The sequence below is a fragment of the Enhydra lutris genome, unplaced genomic scaffold (assembly GCF_002288905.1).
Source record: "Enhydra lutris kenyoni isolate GAN:26980312 unplaced genomic scaffold, ASM228890v2 scaffoldscaffold12, whole genome shotgun sequence".
In the NCBI taxonomy this organism is placed as follows: Eukaryota; Metazoa; Chordata; class Mammalia; order Carnivora; family Mustelidae; genus Enhydra; species Enhydra lutris.
In genome coordinates, this window is record NW_019154096.1 from 45,243,531 (window position 1) to 45,263,104 (window position 19,574).

At 34.6% G+C, this 19,574-nt stretch overlaps 1 protein-coding gene and 1 pseudogene across 3 annotated transcripts in view; one reads left to right on the forward strand and one right to left on the reverse strand.

Moving 5' to 3' along the window:
* Positions 1-19,574, forward strand: part of LOC111145082 (HECT domain E3 ubiquitin protein ligase 2) — a 76,595-nt gene that overhangs the window by 36,389 nt on the left and 20,632 nt on the right. For 2 of the 3 annotated variants that reach the window (XM_022499711.1, XM_022499709.1), the window contains 8 exons: positions 6,154-6,292; positions 6,973-7,075; positions 7,546-7,635; positions 9,439-9,503; positions 13,597-13,642; positions 15,309-15,418; positions 16,843-16,991; positions 17,962-18,085. In XM_022499711.1, coding sequence (XP_022355419.1) covers positions 6,154-6,292; positions 6,973-7,075; positions 7,546-7,635; positions 9,439-9,503; positions 13,597-13,642; positions 15,309-15,418; positions 16,843-16,991; positions 17,962-18,085 — 826 coding nt within the window. Of the gene's footprint in view, positions 1-6,153; positions 6,293-6,972; positions 7,076-7,545; positions 7,636-9,438; positions 9,504-13,596; positions 13,643-15,308; positions 15,422-16,833; positions 16,992-17,961; positions 18,086-19,574 lie in introns of all 3 variants that reach the window. The other variant, XM_022499710.1, reaches the window with a different exon arrangement.
* On the reverse strand, positions 548-1,039 carry LOC111144725 (annotated as a pseudogene).

Below are 19,574 nucleotides of genomic sequence, written 5' to 3' on the forward strand. Positions count from 1 at the left end.
TCCCTGTCCTTTGTATAAGGTATCTGTCTCTCTGGAAGCTTGTAGAACCCTTTCTTTGTCTTGGACCTTCTGAAACTGTACAGAGCTGTGCTTGGTGTGGGTCTAGTTTCAACCCTTTTGCTACATGTTTCATAGGCCCTTTTCATCTAGCATTCATGTCCTTGAATTTCAAGAAATTTCCTAGAAACTTTTTATTGATGGTTTCCTCCCATCTGTTTCTTTTATCCTTTCTTTCTGAATCTCTTATTATTCAAAAGCCAGACCTTCTGAATGTCTAGTTTTCTTATTTTTTTTTCGCTTTTGTTTTCCATTTCTTTATCCTTTTGCTATATATTTTTGGGCTTTTCCTCAAAACCCTTCTACTGAATATTTTGTTTCTGCTAATATGGTTTTAATGAACAAGAATTGTTTTTTCCCTTCTCTGAAATCTCTTTATTGATAGAACCCTCTTATTTCCTGGCTGTACTATCTTTTATTTTTATGTATGTATGCATGTATTTTAGTCTTGAGTGTTTTGGGGGGTATTGTTGTTGTTGTTTTATGCTTATCATGCCGTGAATTCATAGGGAATGGGTTCCAGCAGCTCAGGCTCCTTTCCACTGGTTCTTACAAAATGTGCTTTGCTGAGTGGGACAGGCTGGCGCTTCAGTTGGACCCAAGTACCTTTCTCTTCGGCATCCTTCTCTCTCTGATCATTTTCCTTCATGAGCTTCAAGAAGCTATCTCGGCTCTTTGAGTGCTTAATATGCTCAATATATACATTAATTCTCTTGGCAAGAATCTTGCCTTTAACCTGGTTCTTTACAACAATGCCAACAGCAAGCTGGGTAACACTGTAGACTCTTCCGGTTTTGCCATCATAACATCTGTGGGGCATTCCTTTTTGAACAGTGCCCATTTCCTTGATGGCGACAGTATTATCTTTCTTGTAGATTGGCATTTATGTGGCCAAAGGAACAACTGCATGTTTTCTAAAAGGCCTAGAGAACATACAGTGGGTGCCTTTCCGCTTCCCCTATGAGTTAATGATTTTGGCAAATTACTGGAAGATGGTATTTTCAGTGAAATGCTAGTGATAGGTTTTTACATTTTTCCCCCCTTCCCTGCATGATTTCTGACTCTTCCAGGCAGCTCTTGTTTATTTGCTTTGGTTTCTACAAAATTGGAATCCCTTGAAGGCTTGTTCATTCATATGCTGGTGATTGATGCTGGCTTGAGGCTTAGACTTTAAATAGGTTCTAGCTGGAACACCCGCTCCTGGCCTTTTCATGGACTGCTTGGCTTCCTCACAGCATGATGACTGGATTCCAAGGCCGAGCACCCCAAAAAGAGACACCCAAGCAAAAGTTGTATTGCCTTTTATGACCTAGTCCTATAATATCACTCTGTCACAATTTTTCATTAGTGGGGATCCACTAGGGCTGTCCCATATTCCAAGGGAGAATAGTTAGACTCCATCTTTTCATGGAGGAATATAAAAGAATTTATGGGCTTACTTTAAAACAACCGCATCATGTGAATGTAAAATTCTGAAAGAGAATCCAGATCTTTTGACTCTTATTTTAGAACTTTCTCTTCTATCCTGTCGTAGGACAGGAAGTCATAACTAAAATCAGGTGTTTCGATGACATATGCATGGCGAGCTTCCATGCTGCTTCAGTTTCTTGATCAGACGTCCCCATAGAGTTCACTCTTGGAATTTTTTTTTTTAATTTTTGTTTGGTTTTTAAGTCCTATCCATTTTGTTCTTAAATAGTTGTAGAAATGGAAGTTAGAAATTATTTAAACTAGTGATTTTCAAGCCTGTTTTTATTTTTTATTTTCATAGCAAAATACTTTTTTGAATAGTAAATTTTCTCTTAGAGTGTCATTATATTAAGCAAGAAAACTGAGCTGCTCTGAGTAAACCCGTCCACCAGCGCCAGTCCCATGAGGCGGCCCTTGAAGTTCTTTGGAACTTTGGGAACAACTAAGGTTACCTCTTTTATTTTATAATGTCAAAATTGAGGTTTAAGGAGTTTCAGTGACATGTCTAAAGTTATGAATGTTAGTAACTGAGCCAACAACAGGAACCAACAATAAGACTAAGCCCCTTATTTCCAAGGCTGGTGCTTTTTGTTGTTGTTGTTACCTATCTGTTATTTACTTAATTACAAATTATTCATGATGAAGCTTAGAGTAGAGCATTTGGCAACAGTGTATCACCAGCAGCAAACCTTTTAAAACAGTAATTCCTTCCCAGCAGTAGAGGGACAAGAAATAGGCCCAGGGTCCTCCCACTGAACACCCAGCCTCCACAGAGACTCCTGTTTACCTTTGATGCTGTCGCTGCCATCTGTGCTAGATGGTCAGGAACAACCTTCAGTGTCCTAATCATGCGGCCTATTTAAAATGTCAGTCTTAATTTTGGTGGCTACAGTTGTGGAAAACCACATATTACTAGTTTCCAACCAGAGTCAGCTTATGATAGCTTCTTGAAAACAATGAGTAAGCTGGCAAATTTGGCTGATAATCTCACACCATTCTACAGAGTTGTATTATGATCTTCACAGTTTTTTTCAATGTACTTCCAGCCCCCACCAGAACCCTTATTCTTCTTGCACTAGTTTCAAGTGCAAGTTTTACTTAATGTTTCTAAGCAACCAACTAAAATTAGCAGCACTATATTAAAAGCAAGGGAAAATGATTACTGCTCATCAGTTTAGCACAGTGTTCCCAAGTACTGGCTGAATGAAACCAAAATGACAGGTTTTCACTGATAAATATATTTTGGCTTTTTTCAGTGTATTTACGGTATTCTATATTGCAGAAAAACCTGCATGTGATAGAACAAAGAATTGACTATTCTATTTATAATATCCGTTTGAGATTTAATTAATCTCTCATCACCACATTTATTGATTTTCTCTTTTGAATTAGATTTTAATAACCATCTGTGAGAACAGACTGAAAGTCTGTCTCTGGAAACAATGCCTTGATATTTAGGGACATGAGAGCAGCTGTGAGCTGTTGTTCTTCCTTTCCTAATAGCTGAATGTCACATCCTGTAGTTTGGCTTTCATTCACTAATGTAAGCAAAAGATCTGCCTTTCTTTCTGACTCAAGTTCCATTTACATAGTATGTTAACATTCTGTGTTACTTTTCAGTCCAAGTTACCTTGTGATCTAAAAATAAATCCTTTCTGGGCCTCTGGTTCTAATCTCACCCTATAATCTTCTTGGCCTTAGCATTACTATTTCTCTTCCCACTCTCAGGCTTTGCCAAAATCCAGTTCTCCTACTAACTAAAATTCACTCTTCTTCCACCTCAACATGGTATTAATAAAAATGAGTGGGTATAAAAATGTGTATATATGCTCTGTGAGTGAATAAGTTAATTTATATTTGAATGAGTCTGTGTGTATCTAATAGTGGGTGTTTATAGCCAGGTTGGGAAGGGTGTGTGGGAAGGGATAGGAAAGGGTAAGCCTGGTGAAGAGGAAGAGAGACTGTAGAGGAGCCTCAAGACAATAGTAACAAGACTAGTGTTGGAGAGAGGAGACTATCATCTGTTTCTTTGCTGCTGAGATGCCCATTTCTTTAAAGATTTCCAAACATAATAAGAAATCATATGTAGAGACATCTAATTTTATTTGCTAATGAATGGAACCTCTGTCCAATAGGTAACTAAAGTAAAAATGACGAGAAATGGGATATTTCCATATTTAATTAAAGGGTGTAAAAATCAGTTATAGCAGTGAATTAAAGAAATTTAATGTTTTATACTTTCAGCACCATTGTTCTCTCCTAATACTAAACAATGTTTCTCAGTGTGACCCTCAGACTGGCAGCATCAACATCATCTGGTAACATGTTAGATATACACGTTAGATTGTTGGGACCCACAACAGACCTACTGAATCACAAACTTTGGGGATAGGCCTAGTAATCTGTGTTTTAACAAGCTCTACAGGTGCTTCTGATATACAGTAAAGTTCAAAAATCATTGTTAATTTATGTTATTTTTTTATAATTGTTAATTATAAGAAATTGGCATCTCTGTAGTATCTTCTAATATGAAAGATAATTTACTGTAAAATATACCCTAACACTAATGCAATTTATCTTAGTTTATTGAAGTTAGTGATAGATCCAAGGATAGCAAGGGAACCCTGCTACTCCCTCTCCCACTCCCCCTGCTTGTGTTCCGTCTCTCGCTGTGTCTCTCTCTGTCAAATAAATTAATAAAATCTTTGAAAATTTTTTTAAAAAATGAGCTGGAATATAGTACAATAGAAATTACCCAGTTTGAGCAATAGACAGAAAATAGACTCAAAAGAAAACTTGAATTATCTCAGAGACCTGTGGGACTGTAACAAAAGAGGTTACCTTGTCATTGTATCTTGGAAAGACAGGAGAAAGAGGGTAGGCTGAAAAAGTACTCAGAAATGACTGAAAGCTTCCTGTATTTAGCAAGAGACATAAACCTACAGGTTCAAGAAACTGAGAAAACCACATACAGGATAAACCCAGAGAAATATATGTCAAGACATATGATAATTAAACCTCTGAAAACCAGCCAGAGAAATACAACACCTTACCTTATAGAATAAGATAATCATAAACCGAGAACAGTGAAGAGATACAAAAGGTACAATTTCTATACTTCACTCCAACTGATAAAATGATAACACCAGTAGACTATGATAAGTTATGTGTATATAATATAATATTTAGAGCGACCTTTCAGAAACACCACAGATGAATCAAAATGGAATTCTAAAAAATGTTCAAGTAACTCACAAGAAGATAGGAAAAATTAAAAGAACAGAAAACAAAAAATAAAATGACAAACTTAAGCCCTAATGGATCAATAATTACATTAAATGTAAATGGTCTGAAATATATCAATTAAAAAAGATTGGCAGGGTAGATTAAAAATATGACCTAACTATATACTATCTACAAGAAACTCAACTCAAATGTAACAGTATAGGTCGATTGAAAGTAAAACAATGGGAAAAGATATATAGTAGTGGCTATTAATAATATCAGATAAAGTAGACTTAAAGAAATTACTGGAGGGTGCCTGGGTGGCTCAGTGGGTTAAGCCTCTGCCTTCGGCTCAGGTCATGATCTCAGGGTCCTGGGATTGAGTCCCACATCAGGCTCTCTGCTCAGCGGGGAGTCTGCTTCCTTCTCCCTCTGCCTGCCTCTCTGCCTACTTGTGATCTCTCTCTCTCTCTGTCAAAATAAATAAATAAAATCTTAAAAAAAAAAAAGAAATTACTGGAGAGAGAAAGAGGGACATTATATAGTGAAAAAATTGGAGTTGCAAGGGAATAATTAGAAATATTTTGTAAAATTTTAGAAATAAAACAGAAGGAGCACAAAAGCAAACATACATACCAAATAATGACTCAAGAGAACTAGAAGATGAAAAGAAGGAAATGTTTAACATTTTAAAAGAAATGAAAAAAGAGCTAAAAAATTGAAAGAAATTAAAATTGAAATAGGCAGGGTCTAACATCTGGGTAACTGGAGCAAAGAAGGACTTGGTAAGAGTCTATTCCTCAACTGGTTAATGGTTTCAGAGGTCTTTATCTTATAATAACTCATTAAGCCATATATTCCTTTTATAAGATTTTTCTGTATTTTGTTTTATAGTTAAAAGATTATGAAATGCAACAAAAAGGCAAACAGTGAACTGGCAAATATTTGCAAAAAAGGAAAAAATAGAAAAATGTCATGAAAATTGATTTTTAAAAAAATTAAAACTATAATGAATTACAGAGGATGTAAATTAATGGTTTGCATATATTCAGAAAGGTAATAAACACTAAAAACTTTGAGTCTCACTGAAATACTTCCTGGAAGACAACTATCAGGAAAGAAAGAAAAGAAAGAAACTTTATATTACATCTGTGGATAACTTATAATTTAAGATATGGCCCAATATATGTTGTGGGTGAAGTTGGGGTTAGAAGGGGCTGGTGCCAATAGAGCCTTCAGTACATGCCCTTTACTGTGGTAGATTTTCTGTTGTATGATCTCAAGGTGAATGCAATACAAAATAACTCCCTTGTTTTCTGTTCATGTTGAGTAAGCCTGACATTTTATAATTTGGAAAATTTTTACTATTAATTATATTGAATGCTTTTTTATACTTCACAGTGAGAGACCTACCACCAATTTGCCTTGATGTTAGACAAAAGCAGCGTGTTTCTATAGATTCATTACCATCTGAAATGAAGGCCCCAGTTCTTCCAGAATCTGTCCTTCCTAACCAGGCCAAAACTATGAAAGACTTTCAGTAAGTTTCAGCTCGCTGTTATGGGAAGACATACAGTCATCTGCATGCCAGTACTCTATAACATTTTTGTGTGAGAAATTGATTGAACTTGTGGCTCTTTATAAGGCATTGGTCAAGAGTGAAGACATAAGACTAGATGTCTCAAGTTCAAGGTGAAAACAAATGTATAAATAACAGGTAAGGGGTGGATAATGTTGCAGCAAAAGAAACACTAAATAAGAGAATATGAATTAAAACAGACAAAAGGAGATAAAGGTGGTGATAAAATAATAAAATGTTTCCTTTATTAAAAATATGATTTCCTCTACTATGTGATACATAAACCATTAAAGATATGTCACTACTGAAAATGAATACTTGAAGGACTAAGTGTTAATGAGAAAGTAGAGACAGAGAATGTAAACAAAATCTCTCAAATTTGGCTAGTAAGGGAAAGAAAGTGTTAATTGTAAGGAGCATGTCAAGAATGACTTTTTTAAAAGCAGGTAAATGGAAAGCTGAATTAATATCGTGATCCATTTAAGAATTATAGGTTCATAAACTATATTAACTGGAACATACTGTATTCAGCTTCAGTATTTCAAATTACATGTTTGGTGACATTTATTTTTAAAGAAGTAATGCTATTTTATCTGAATAATATTTCTATTTGCTACAATTAACGTTTATTTTCATTTTAGGGAAGATATAGAAAAAGTTAAGTCATCGGGAGATTGGAAAGCAGTACATGATTTTTATCTAGCAACATTTGATTCTTTCCCAGAATTAAATGCTGCATTTAAGGTAATAACACATAAAACACATTTTTCACTATTCGTTTTAAATTTTCCTGAAAAAATACAATAACTTAGCTCTTTTTCTACATGATATTGACTTAAGCAGCTATTTAAACAAACATATATATATTAATTTCAGAAAGTATACATATCACAAATAAGTGTTACTTAAGTGATATCTTGAAGATTATTTGCATTTGTACTAATGATGATGTTTGACTCCTTTCTTTCAGTTTTAAAAACAAAGTGATTATTCTGGCTAGTTGAACATGATAATAAAAATAAATAAATATAAAAAACAAAGTGGTTAAAATAATTCTTATACATTCATTTTTATTTCTACCAACTTTGCCCGAAAGTTCTTTTTCATCACCCTACTAAAAATATTAGAAATTATGAAAGAATAGTTATGGTTCAAAATTACTAAGAACAGTCCTTTAATGTTATATACACTTAAATCATTAACTGAATTTGCAGAAAGATGCCACCGCCTCCTTTAATACCATTGAAGATTCTGGGATTAATGCTAAATTTGTGAATGCTGTATATGATGCCTTACTTAATACTGTAAGTATTAATAATAAACAGATGGAAACAGTATAATTCTTTGTTTCTTTTGTATTTCAAAAGCAGCCACACAAATATTGTAATAATCAGCTTATAATTATATAATTGTATAGTAAATTTAATTGGAATTCTCAGAAAGTTAGATATTTTTTATTTTTTAATTAAATGAGAATTAAGCAGAAAATACTTTTTTGTCCAGTCCTTTAGGATGGCTCACTGAAATAAAATCATGCTTCACTTAGGCAGCAAAGGGAGATAAATTATTTGATTGTTTTGGCATTGTGCTGAATCTATAGTGGTTCTCAAATTTTACTATGTATCAGAATCACAGGAAGTGCTTCTTAGAATACAGAGTTTCAGATTCAGTAGGTCTGGGGTAGAGCCCAAGCATTTGTGTTTCTAACAAGGGTCCAGGGACCACATCTTGAGAACCATTAGTGCTATAGATGAATTTGTGAAGAGTTGACATTTTTTTTAATCCATAAGCATGGTATATCCCTCCAATTACTTAGATCTTCTTTAGTTTTTCTTGGTGATACTTAGTAGTTTTCTTGATAAATGTCTTACACATATCTTGTTACATTTAGTACTAGTACTTGATTTTTTGATGCTCTTGTGGTTTTCATTTTCTAATTACTAGTATATAGAAATACTCCCATATATTTATCTTTATTTACCCTGCCAAATTCACTCATTAATTCTAATAGTGCATCGATAGATTTATTTGGATTTTCTATATAGACAGTCCTATCGTTTGTGAAAAATGAGACTTTTCACCTCTTTAGTCCTTTTATCTTGCATGTGTGGATGGATAGATGTAAGTATTTGCCTTATTGCTCAGGCTAGGACCTCTTGTAAAATTCTAAATAAAAGAAGAAATAGCAAATATCTTTGTCTTTTTCCTAATCTCGGTACTTTACTCTTAAATACATGAAAAGGTACCTAATAATAATTGTCATGAGAGAAATGTAAATAACATTACACATCTGTTCAAAAGGAGTAAAAAGTTTTTAAGTACTGAATTGGCAATATTGTGGAGCAACTGGAACTTTCATACCCTAATGAGGTAAGTATAAACTAGTACAACTGCTTTGGAAAATTGCTGGCATTATTTACTAATACTAAGCATATACATATACTGTGACCCAAAATGTTCCACTCCTAGGACATTTGTCTGACCTCTTTTGACTTGGAATGATGTCAGTGTCTTATAGACACTAAAAAATTAAATCTACAACATAAGGGGAAAACTCTCTAAAATGGAAATTTTTTTTTTAAGTAATTGAATTGTTAAACTATATAGGAATGTTACTTTATACCTTTTCCAAATCCAGTAATGAATTTCACTGTACTTAATGTACTTAATTTCATTGTACTTAATAATGAAATATGGATCTACCTGCTAATTATAACTTGTTACCAATAGTAATAAGTATATTTAATATATGCAGTCATTTTATATTGTTAAACATGCTACTCTCTGACTCGTGTTCATGATTTTATCCTGCCAATCCAGGGAAAGGAAATTTTTTTCAGTTATATAAAACTGATGGTGGTCATCAAAGGGCCACCGTATACGTTTGTGTAGTTTGTATGCACGGCACATTCTGGGGGCATTCTAATTGTAATCTATGTCATTGGTGCTCTAGCCCTCTCAGATGTGAAAATCATACCACCATAAGTGGCAGTCCTCAGTCAGCAAGTCTGATTTCACTATTGAAACACATCTATAAATATAATTAACATGTAAAAGTGACCTAAGTACCTAATCCTAATTATTTTATGGTTTTCTTTTCCCTATAGCCTCAAGACATTCAGAAGACAGTATTGAAGGGAATCATTAACAGCCTATTACAAGAATGGAAAGGGTAATTTTAACGAATATTTAGCTAATCAATATAGATAATAATTTCCACATCCCATACATCTTTAATATATATGCGTGCATTTTACTCTCAGAAAAGATCTTAGTTGTTTTAAAAACAGAGATCTGAGATTATAAACTATTCATGGCAAAAAATAAAAAGCACTTATGACAAAGCTTTTTAATGAGATTTCTGTCTTCTTAGGAGGGTCTATATGTGGGCCTCACAGGATCTGTGAATCCTTTAAAATTATATATAAAAGTTGTTATGTACAGATATATGTATGTTATAAAAATGGGATGGCTAGTTACATTAGTAACCTAGAATTAAATCTATGGACATTAAATTTAGCTTTGGATTTCTTGGTAGCTAGAGCAAAATCTTTCTTCTTTCTAATATAAGGAAATGTAAGTTTGGCTACTGAAATATTTTTTTCCTGGAACTAAATCTTGAATCATTATATAAGGAATGATGGCAATGTAATCGATAATATTAGAATATCCCTGGATAGGCAGAATACAACAATATACTTTGAAAAGTCCATATTATCTAAATTGGTATTATTTAAGTAGCATATAACTTAAATAATAGCTTCTACTAAAGCCAACAGAATAACATTAAATTATAATTCAAATGTTTATATTAAGCCCCATTTAAAAATAATATCAAAATTATTAAATGTTAAGGGATACACGGGTGGCTCTGGCAGTTGAGCATCTGACTCTTGGTTTCGGCGCAGGTCATGGGATCCAGCCCCACATCGGGCTCCGTACCAGTGAGGATCTGCCTGAGATTCTCTCCCTCTGCCCACCTCCCATTCATGTGTGCGCTCTCTCAAATAAATAAATAAATCTTTTAAAAAATTATTAAATGTTAAACATACCCCATATTTTTAAATAACATCACTCTGATTTTCAAAGAAATTCATGGTTATTACAGAAAACCTAGAAAAGTCACTGCTAGTATTATAAAAAAAGTAAACATGTTAACGTTTTGCCATTTTTATTTTTCTGGTCATCTTTTTGAAACAACTGAAATCATACTGTATAGTTTGATATGATTTTTAACAGTATTTTTCCTAATTTGTCATTACACTAATAAATTTGCATTTTCCTTAAATTGTGTGATTTTGGTTGAACCCATAGTGCTTCACTGGAAATGAAGAGAGATTTAGAGTGTGGGAGAGCTCCTGAGAGGAGGAAGCCCAATGGCCTAACCCCGCTCAGGTCTGAGTCCCCTCCCATAAGCACACACTCACAGCTTTCCAACTGTGCTCCTCAGACGTGTGCCTGAGACAGATTAAACGATAGTTCAGTGTGATTTATCTATCAAAGGAGCATGTGGTCTTTACCCAAAAATCTTGTTTTATTTTGGATTTTTTTATAACAACAACGATATCTAAAGTTTACTGTTTATTATTAAGGGCTAGGCTCCTTTCTAACAATCTTCTGTGTATTTCTCATTGAATCTTCACTGCAATTTTATGAAATATGTAATATGATTATTTTCATTTCACAATGAAGGAAACAATTTACAGAATAGTTAAAGAAATTGCCCCAGTTAACATAGTAAGTGCCTGAGTCAGGATTAGAACCTAAGCAGTCTGGCGAACAGCCTGTGATCTCAACCACAACTTCAATACCCAGAGCTATGTGCTACATTAAAATAGTAGTGCATGGGACAGGAACTTGGAAATTGTTATGGTATTGCTATAAAATGGAAAAAATAGGGCTCGCCTATCACCAGGAATTTTAATATTTATGAATTGCCTTGAGTGTTTTACAATATTTTCAAATTGGGGCACCTGGATGGCTCAGATGGTTAAGTGTCTGCCTTTGGCTCAGATCATGATCTCTGGGTCCTGGGACAGAGCCCCATGTTAGGGTCTCTGCTCAGTGGGGAGCCTTCTTCTCCCTCTCCCTCTGCCTCTCCCCCTGCTTGTTCTCTCTCTATGTCCCTATCTCTCTCTCTCTCATAAATAAAATCTTGAAAATAAATAAATAAATAAATAAAAGTATTTTCAAATATAATTTCTAAAACAGTAGTCCCATTTAGAAAATGGTCTGACAATTATGTAGAAATTATAGACAGAAATAGTTTAGATTTGATTTAAACCTGAACAGTTTAAATCATTATTCAATCAAGATAATTCTTCCACAAAGAAATGTTACTAAATATTTTTATATATGTGTGTGTATACAAATGTCAAATTTTAACACATGTTATCTATTTATATTTCAGACTATGTAGCTTTACATTTTGTAAAGGTCATTTTGTACATTTGGGGCAGTGGTTTATGTTTTCAGATTTATTTTGTAACTATAACAGAAAAATAAGTAATCATTTGGTCATTTATTTTCTTAAAGGAAATAAGGAGATACTGGGAGGTGAACCTTTTCTTCCCCAGCATTTAATTTTGAAAAATTTCAAGCCACAGAAAAGTTAATGAGAACTCATATACCTTTCACTGAGATTCACCAGTTGTTAATTTTATGCCACATTTGCTTTTTGCTTTTTCTCCCTGTGGGTGTGAGTGTATGCATAATTATTTCTTTTAGTAAATGGAAGACATCATGACACTTAACCTCGAATTGCTTCAGCATATATTTCTCAATAATCTTTTCCTACGTAACTGTAACACGGTATCACACCAAACAAATTTAATGTTTTTTCTTATAGTACTCTCTAAAATGCAGTCCACATTTAAATTACCCCAGTTGTCTCAAAAGTGTTCTTTAGGGGGTGCCTGGGTGGCTCAGTGGGTTAAAGCCTCTGCCTTCAGCTCAGGTCATGATCCCAGGGTCCTGGGATCGAGCCCCGTGTGGGCTCTCTGCTCCGCAGGGAGTCTGCTTCCTCCCCTCTCTCTCTGCCTGCCTCTTTGCCTACTTGTGATCTCTCTCTCTCTCTCTGTCAAATAAATAAAATCTTTAAAAAAAAAAAAGTGTTCTTTAATATCTGGGTTTTGGACCCAGTCAAGGATCATGAATTGAATCTGATAATCATATAGGTGAACCACTATTAATTCAAGAAGTTACTTCAGGTTATTTCTGAGAGTCCATTCAATAGATCCTGAGAGGGCCAGAAAGAAACACTCATCAGCTTCGGGAATAACAAAAACTCTTGGTCAAATCTGACAATGTGAAAATCCAGATTTATATGGGGAAAAAATTATAAATCAGTTACTTCTCAAAGGTATTCAAATATGAATTTAATTTCAAATTTAATTAGACACATACTAGATGCATTAACCATGTGATTTGATTTGCAGACATTTCTGTATCATTTCAGAAATAGATAAATACAAGCACATTTTCTTTCTTTAGTGCATCAGTATTTTTAAGTGAGATACAACTATCCTTTATTAAAACAAAAATGTAAGTACTCTAAAATTGTTGATTTTTTAAAAGATTTTATTTATTTATTTGATAAATAGAGATTATAAGTAGAGAGGCAGGCAGAGAGAGAGGAGGAAGCAGGTTCCCTGCTGAGTAGAGAGCCCGATGCGGGGCTCGATCCCAGGACCCTGAGATCATGAGCTAAGCCGAAGGCAGAGGCTTTAACCCACTGAGCCACCCAGGCGCCCCAAAATTGTTGATTATTTATCAGGCTCTTAACTCCTTCCTGAGTTAGTCATGATATTTACCTCATAAAACATTATAGCCTATTTAATTTACCTTTCTTTTTTAAGATTTTATTTGTTTATTTGAGAGAGAGAAATCATGTGAGAGCATGAGTTGGGAGGAAGGGCAGAGAGAGAATCTCAAGCAGACCCCATGCTGAGTTCGGAGCCTGGGCTCCATCTCACAACCTGAGACTGTGACCCAAGCTGAAGTCAAGAGTCATGCTTAACCAAGTGAGCCACCCATGCGCCCCTACTTAACTCATCTTTTACATGTCTTCAGAACCATCCAAGAGTAAGCACAGAAGAACCTATATTCCCAGCATACTATGAATATGTTACTGTCTAAGTAATCATACATACTAATTCTCATTTTTGGCTTTTACCAGCTCAGTTCTCACAAAAACATGTATCATTTTTTGTTAGATATAAGATTAAATACTAACCTGTAATCAATTATGCATATTTCTTTTACAGTCCACGAACAAAAGATGATCTTAGAGCATATTTTATACTTTTACAGGTAAGAAAGCGAGAATTGAAGTTGTCTAATTCAGATCTCCCTCTATGCATGTGTTAAGGGAAATGATACCAAGTACTAAGTATTGTTTTGTGCAACATTATTGATAGTTTTTAGATTATAGTGTAACCAGAGCATTAAGGTTATAACAAATAAACAATGGGAAGCTAAATTATCTTTTGGATTAAAATTTTAATGTAGTTCTTGCCTTTCTGCTGTAGTATTCAGGATCAAGCAGAATGGAAGCATCTCTGCTTCATCCAGTCAACTTCTTATAACTAGCTTTAATGGGCTTCAGAACTTTCTTTTATTTCCCAACTAGTAGGTTTCTAACTTCTCTAGGTATTTTAAATAAATGCTTCCATTAGAATTCTAATGGAGAATTCAAGGTGATTGCTTATGTTTGCTAAAGCAAAGGTGATGAACTTTTTCCTCTTGAGAGATATAGATTCGTAGATACAAGAAAATAAGGTCCAGACAAATAATAAGCAATTTTTAGTTTGTAGTATTTTCTGAGAAATAAGTATGTTATTACATAGCCAGCATACTGCTTTTGTATTAGTCTTTACAACTTACAAAAGCTGTTTGTGTATATTATTATCTCATTTAAAGGTAAAACATTATGTTAAGTAAGATGAAGTGTTTAGTTAAATATTATGTCCAATAAAAGGAAATATGCACATTAGTAATAAAAAGGGAAGAAAGGAAAAAAGTAAAAGTGGGAAAAACGCAAGTAGACAAGAGGTAGGGGAAAGATACAAGAACGGAAAGTAGAGAAGTAGGAAGGACAAAAGCAAAACGAGAAGAAAGGGAGGAAGTGTATGTAGATAGTAAAAGCTAGAGAAATAACAAGTGAAGCTCAGATTTTTTGAGTGAGTCTGTGTGTCAGCCAAAAGCTCTGCCCTTGACACTGTCTCAGGAGCACTACCAGGTGAGGCTGTCTGCCGGAGGCAGTCAGTTTCGAAGAATACATGGTGCTCTCTTAGCTGCCACAATTTCAGTTTATTTTTCAGTAATATTCATTTTTTCTGTGAAGCTCTGAAATGCACATAGTGATAAGAGTTTAGGTTGTAGAGATGTAACTAGAGGCTTTAAGCACTCCTTCAGTGTCCCTTTGACATTTGAAGGTTGTCAGACGCTGTGTTATGGCTCTCTCCTTGTTCTTTGTGAGACGTGCCACTAATTCATTTCACAGTGGCAGAGGTTTCACAACCAGCTCTTACTTACTTTTTCTAGCATTCTTTTTTTCTTTAATCAAGGAAGAACAGTTTTTTGTTTAATTGGATAATAGTGATTACCATGGAGCTAGGAGCCTTACATACATTTTCTTTTTTACTACTTAAGTAAGATAGATACTATCATTCCTATTTTAGAGATGGGGAAATGAGACTCAAAGTTTAAGGAACATGCCTAAGTGGTAGAATCAGCCCTCAGGCCCAGATCTGTCTTAATTTCAAAGCCCATGCTCTTTCTGCTATTCCACAGCCAAAAATCAAAGTTTCTGTTAATTAAACAATTAAACAAATAGATTATTGTTTTATAGGTTTTCACCCAGTATTTCATAATCTCAAATTTAGTTTCCTAATTTACCACTTAGCTCATTAAGCTTAGTGTCTTTCCTTTCATGTTAACAAAATTTTAACACAATTATCTTTAATATCTTTTTCAGAATCCTCAATTTAATAATACATCTACGTATGTCATCTATGCTCACTTGCTACGACAGATAGCTACCTTAGTGGAAGCTGATCATCATTTCCTAGTTCACTGGTTTAAAAAGTAAATCATTCTATCATATTAATAAGAACTCGTATAATCGTACAGTTTCAAGTTTGATATTAGTGATTTTATAATAAACTATATTTAAATGTTTTCAGGTCTCTAGAAATGATCTTCTAATTAACAGTACTTCAAAGCCAATTATAAACATATCCTTTAGTACCACCGAGAGAGTAATTAAAAATCTACGTTTAAAGCAAGTAACCATTTTGCTGGAGCAAACTGTTGTTGACGTTTCTATCCACTGCTTTCTTTTATTACACAGCACCTGCCTGTCATTGGTTTTCTTATATCTGAAAGTGGTGACTGGATTTTCTCAGATACTGTTTCAATTTGTCTTTTTATTTCCTATTTTTGCCAATCAGTCTCACCATTACTTACATAGTGCCTTTTCCTTAACTAATAATGTCATCATAAACTATAGCTTAGCCATCAGTATCAATTTATAAAACAATACAGTCTGGTTTTTCATAGAGCTGTACTCACATAAACAATGACTTTTCTCCATGATTAAGAAAATGTTAGAGGCAAAATATTTTCAGAATTAATTTTAAATACAGTCAGTTCTCATTATTCATGATATTTATGTTCTATAAAGTTACTGCTAACACTGAATTAACAGATACCGAATCATTGATCTTTTAGAACATAACAGGGTTAGGCTCCTATGAGCTGCTGGTCATAGTATTCCCATCAACTGATGAATACATGATCTTATTTTTAAAGCATTGTATGTAAAGACATCTTATTTGATAGAAGTTGTGGATTCATTAGCCTTGAACTTGGGACCAACGGCACTATGACTAATGTTTGAACCAATTTTATCTGACGCAAGTTTATTCTCCATAAGGTACCTCACATTCCTCTCGTATTTGAGAACAATAGACAGAAATTTAGCACTACATTTTGGGAGCCATTTTAAAACACCAGAATTACTAACAAAACACAAAAGTGTGGAAAACATGACACTAAGTAAACTGTGTAAAGAATACTCATTTATGGTATGGGAGCTAAAATAAGAAGACAGAGTGTTTCTTTGTTCAACCTCAGCTGGGAATATGCACATCTGCAAATGACCATGACTGAAAGCTCCACTAATACTGATTTTGGGGTTGCAATGAAATTTTAGCAAGTAGGCAAATTTGCAAATACTGAGTCTAAATATAACAAGGATTGACTGAATATTGAAAGCCTTAAGAATGAAATGCTTAATGCTAATGTTACAGTAATTTTGGTGTTTATTTCTTATTTAAGAAACAATACTCCAGGTAAGGTTTTACATCTTTTCAAATATTTGGCAACTTAAGAAATAGAGTTTGGGGGGATATTCTATAATTTTATGTGTACAGGATACACTTGATATCTAACATATTGCCAAAATAGAAAATGTGATTTGATTGGAATTGTTTCAAAATCTTTACCAGATTATCCCAGAAGAGGTTCAAACAATTGGTAGAGAGATTGCTGCAATTTATTTCTTTGCGCCTGTTTCCTGCAAAGCCTGAAGAATTTCCACCTATAACAAAGTGTTCCTGGTGGATCCCATCAGCATCCAAAGTGCTGGCTTTACTTAGTAGGTTTTATTACTCTTTCTTCTCTTTTGTTAGATATTAGGGACATTTCTATAAGGATCCCAGAGTACTGTAGAGGCTTTCTTAAATTTTAAAACCTGCCTTTGAAGTGAAGAGTTGTAATTTATTTCCTGTTTTGATAATGAATTTCACATTTACTGTATAAGCATGAAAAAGCTTTATGCATTTTATTGGGCAGTATTCTGTGTTCTGGCCGTCTTCTGCATGTGACCTACTAAGTAGAGACCCCTAAGAAAGCAGGAACTTGTGTCGATTCCCAAGAACTTCTAGGAGAGAACACACTGATGGGAAAGTATGTGAGGCGGTGCTCACCTGTGTACTCCCTTTACTATACTCTTCTAATCCCTACCACAAGTTTTTTATAAAAGTAAGAAATGATTGGCTGTATCTGAGCCACCATTTTTCTTTTAAGATTTTATTTATTTGAGAGAGAGAGAAAGAACATGAGCAGGGGAAGGGGCAGAGGGAGAAGTAGGCTCCCCGCTATGCAGAGAGCCCAGGTTGCAGGCTAGATCCCAGGACTCTGAGATCATAACCTGAGCTGAAGGCAGACACTTAACCTACTGAGCCACCCAGGCATTCCCCTGAACCACAATTTGAAACTACTTTTTAAATTTGGAGCTATAGGGGTGCCTGGGTGGCTCAGTGGGTTAAAACCTCTGCCTTCGGCTCAGGTCGTGATCCTGGGGTCCTGGGATCGAGCCCCACATCGGGCTCTCTGCTCGGCGGGGAGCCTGCTTCTCCCTCTCTCTCTCTGCCTGCCTTTCTGCCTACTTATGATCTCTGTCTGTCAAATAAATAAATAAAATCTTTAAAAAAAAATTTTTGGAGCTATAGTTGCTTAAAATGGGAATTTCTAGATAAAGGCTATCTGGTGAGCATTAAAATGTTCTTGTTAGAATGAATCATGCACATGTTAGAAAAGATCATTGTTAGAATTTATCTTCACAGATACTGCAAACAGTTTGGTTCATCCTCCCCTTATTCCTTATACTGATTTCTATAATTCAACATTGGATCACATTGATCTCATGGAAGAATACCACACCTGGCAGAGCTTTGGAAACTCTCACAGGTACAATCAGAAGCTCATTTTGATTACTTACTTAAATGAAATACTATTCAAAATAATGAGTGGATGTTTGTATAAATAAATTTAAGTATGCACATGACTTTGTATATAAACTTATAGTTTAGATAGCCAGCCTTGAAACATCATTATATTTCTTAAAGCATTTTCTTTTTCTTACATCTTGAATTTGTGTACATATTAATTTGGTTTTAGTTTAACAGCATCTTCTTTAGAAGGGAAAAGTTCTATCTTAGTGTGTAAGTTTCTTATATCTTCTTCTTCTATATGCTACCAGCCAGTACAGGGGTCACAAACTTTCTCTATAAAGTACTAGATGGTAAATATTTTTGGCTCTTTGTACTATACGAACTCTGGTATACCACTGTAACACAGAAACAATGTTAGACAATGTGTAAATAAACAAGTGTGTCTGTCTCAGAAAACTTTCTGTACACAGGTGGTAGACCATATTTATCCTATGGTTCGCCAATGCCTGTTCCAAAACAGTAATTATACACATCCATATATACACACGTACAGTTCTCTCCTTTTCTCCTTCATTCTGTCCCTTATACACAATATAGAAAGAATGGGAGTTATAGCAAAAGGGCTTCGCCTCAAATTATTTATTATAGTAGTGTAATAGGTTTTCAAAAAGCTTGACCAAATTCTTTAATATACTGTACCTATATCCACACTCACAGTTTGGATTAAACCAGCATGACTAACCCAAACATAATTTATTCCCAAACAATGTGATACCTTGGAGAGTGTGTCTGTTCTAAAGGAGACTTAAGAGCTATGGTAGGGATATAAGTAGTCTCAAAACCCCAGATTAGTTTATAAATTGGTTCAATCTGCCAGGGACCCTTTTTATCAGAATTGGCCAAAACCATAGACTGGCCTTCTGGACATATCTCCGTCCGTATCTGAATACTCAGAACTAAACAAGAATTGTTTCTCGGACTTTGTCCGAGAATATCCATCTGTCCGATGGATATTTTCTTGAGAAAGTATTTATTTTACAAACACACTTTTTTCTCCAACTTTAATATAATTGTAATGTTGTAGACAAAACCACAAAACAACTCTAAGAGTTACTGTGCATATTTCAGTGACACCTTTTAATACAGAGCTCTTCTTAACCACTGTGCCACAGCACTGGGTACCAAGAAGGGCTTTCAGAGGACTGTTGATCCTATGATCCTTTCAGTTTAGGGGAAGCCAGCCTGGACTTAGAGGGGGACCTGGAGCCCAAGGGCAAGTCTCCTCTGGCAATGAGCAGCCACAACTGTTTATTTCAGTGTGTCACACACATAGTATTATGTGCATGACGAGGGAAGGGTTAAGCCACACTGTTTGAAAATATGTAATAAGACCAAGATATATAGAGATATAGATAGATGTATAGAGAGATGATAGACCTCATTTCCAAGCTTTTAGTTAGCACTTAGTGACATCAAAACTGTTACACATTAGTACTGAACAACTT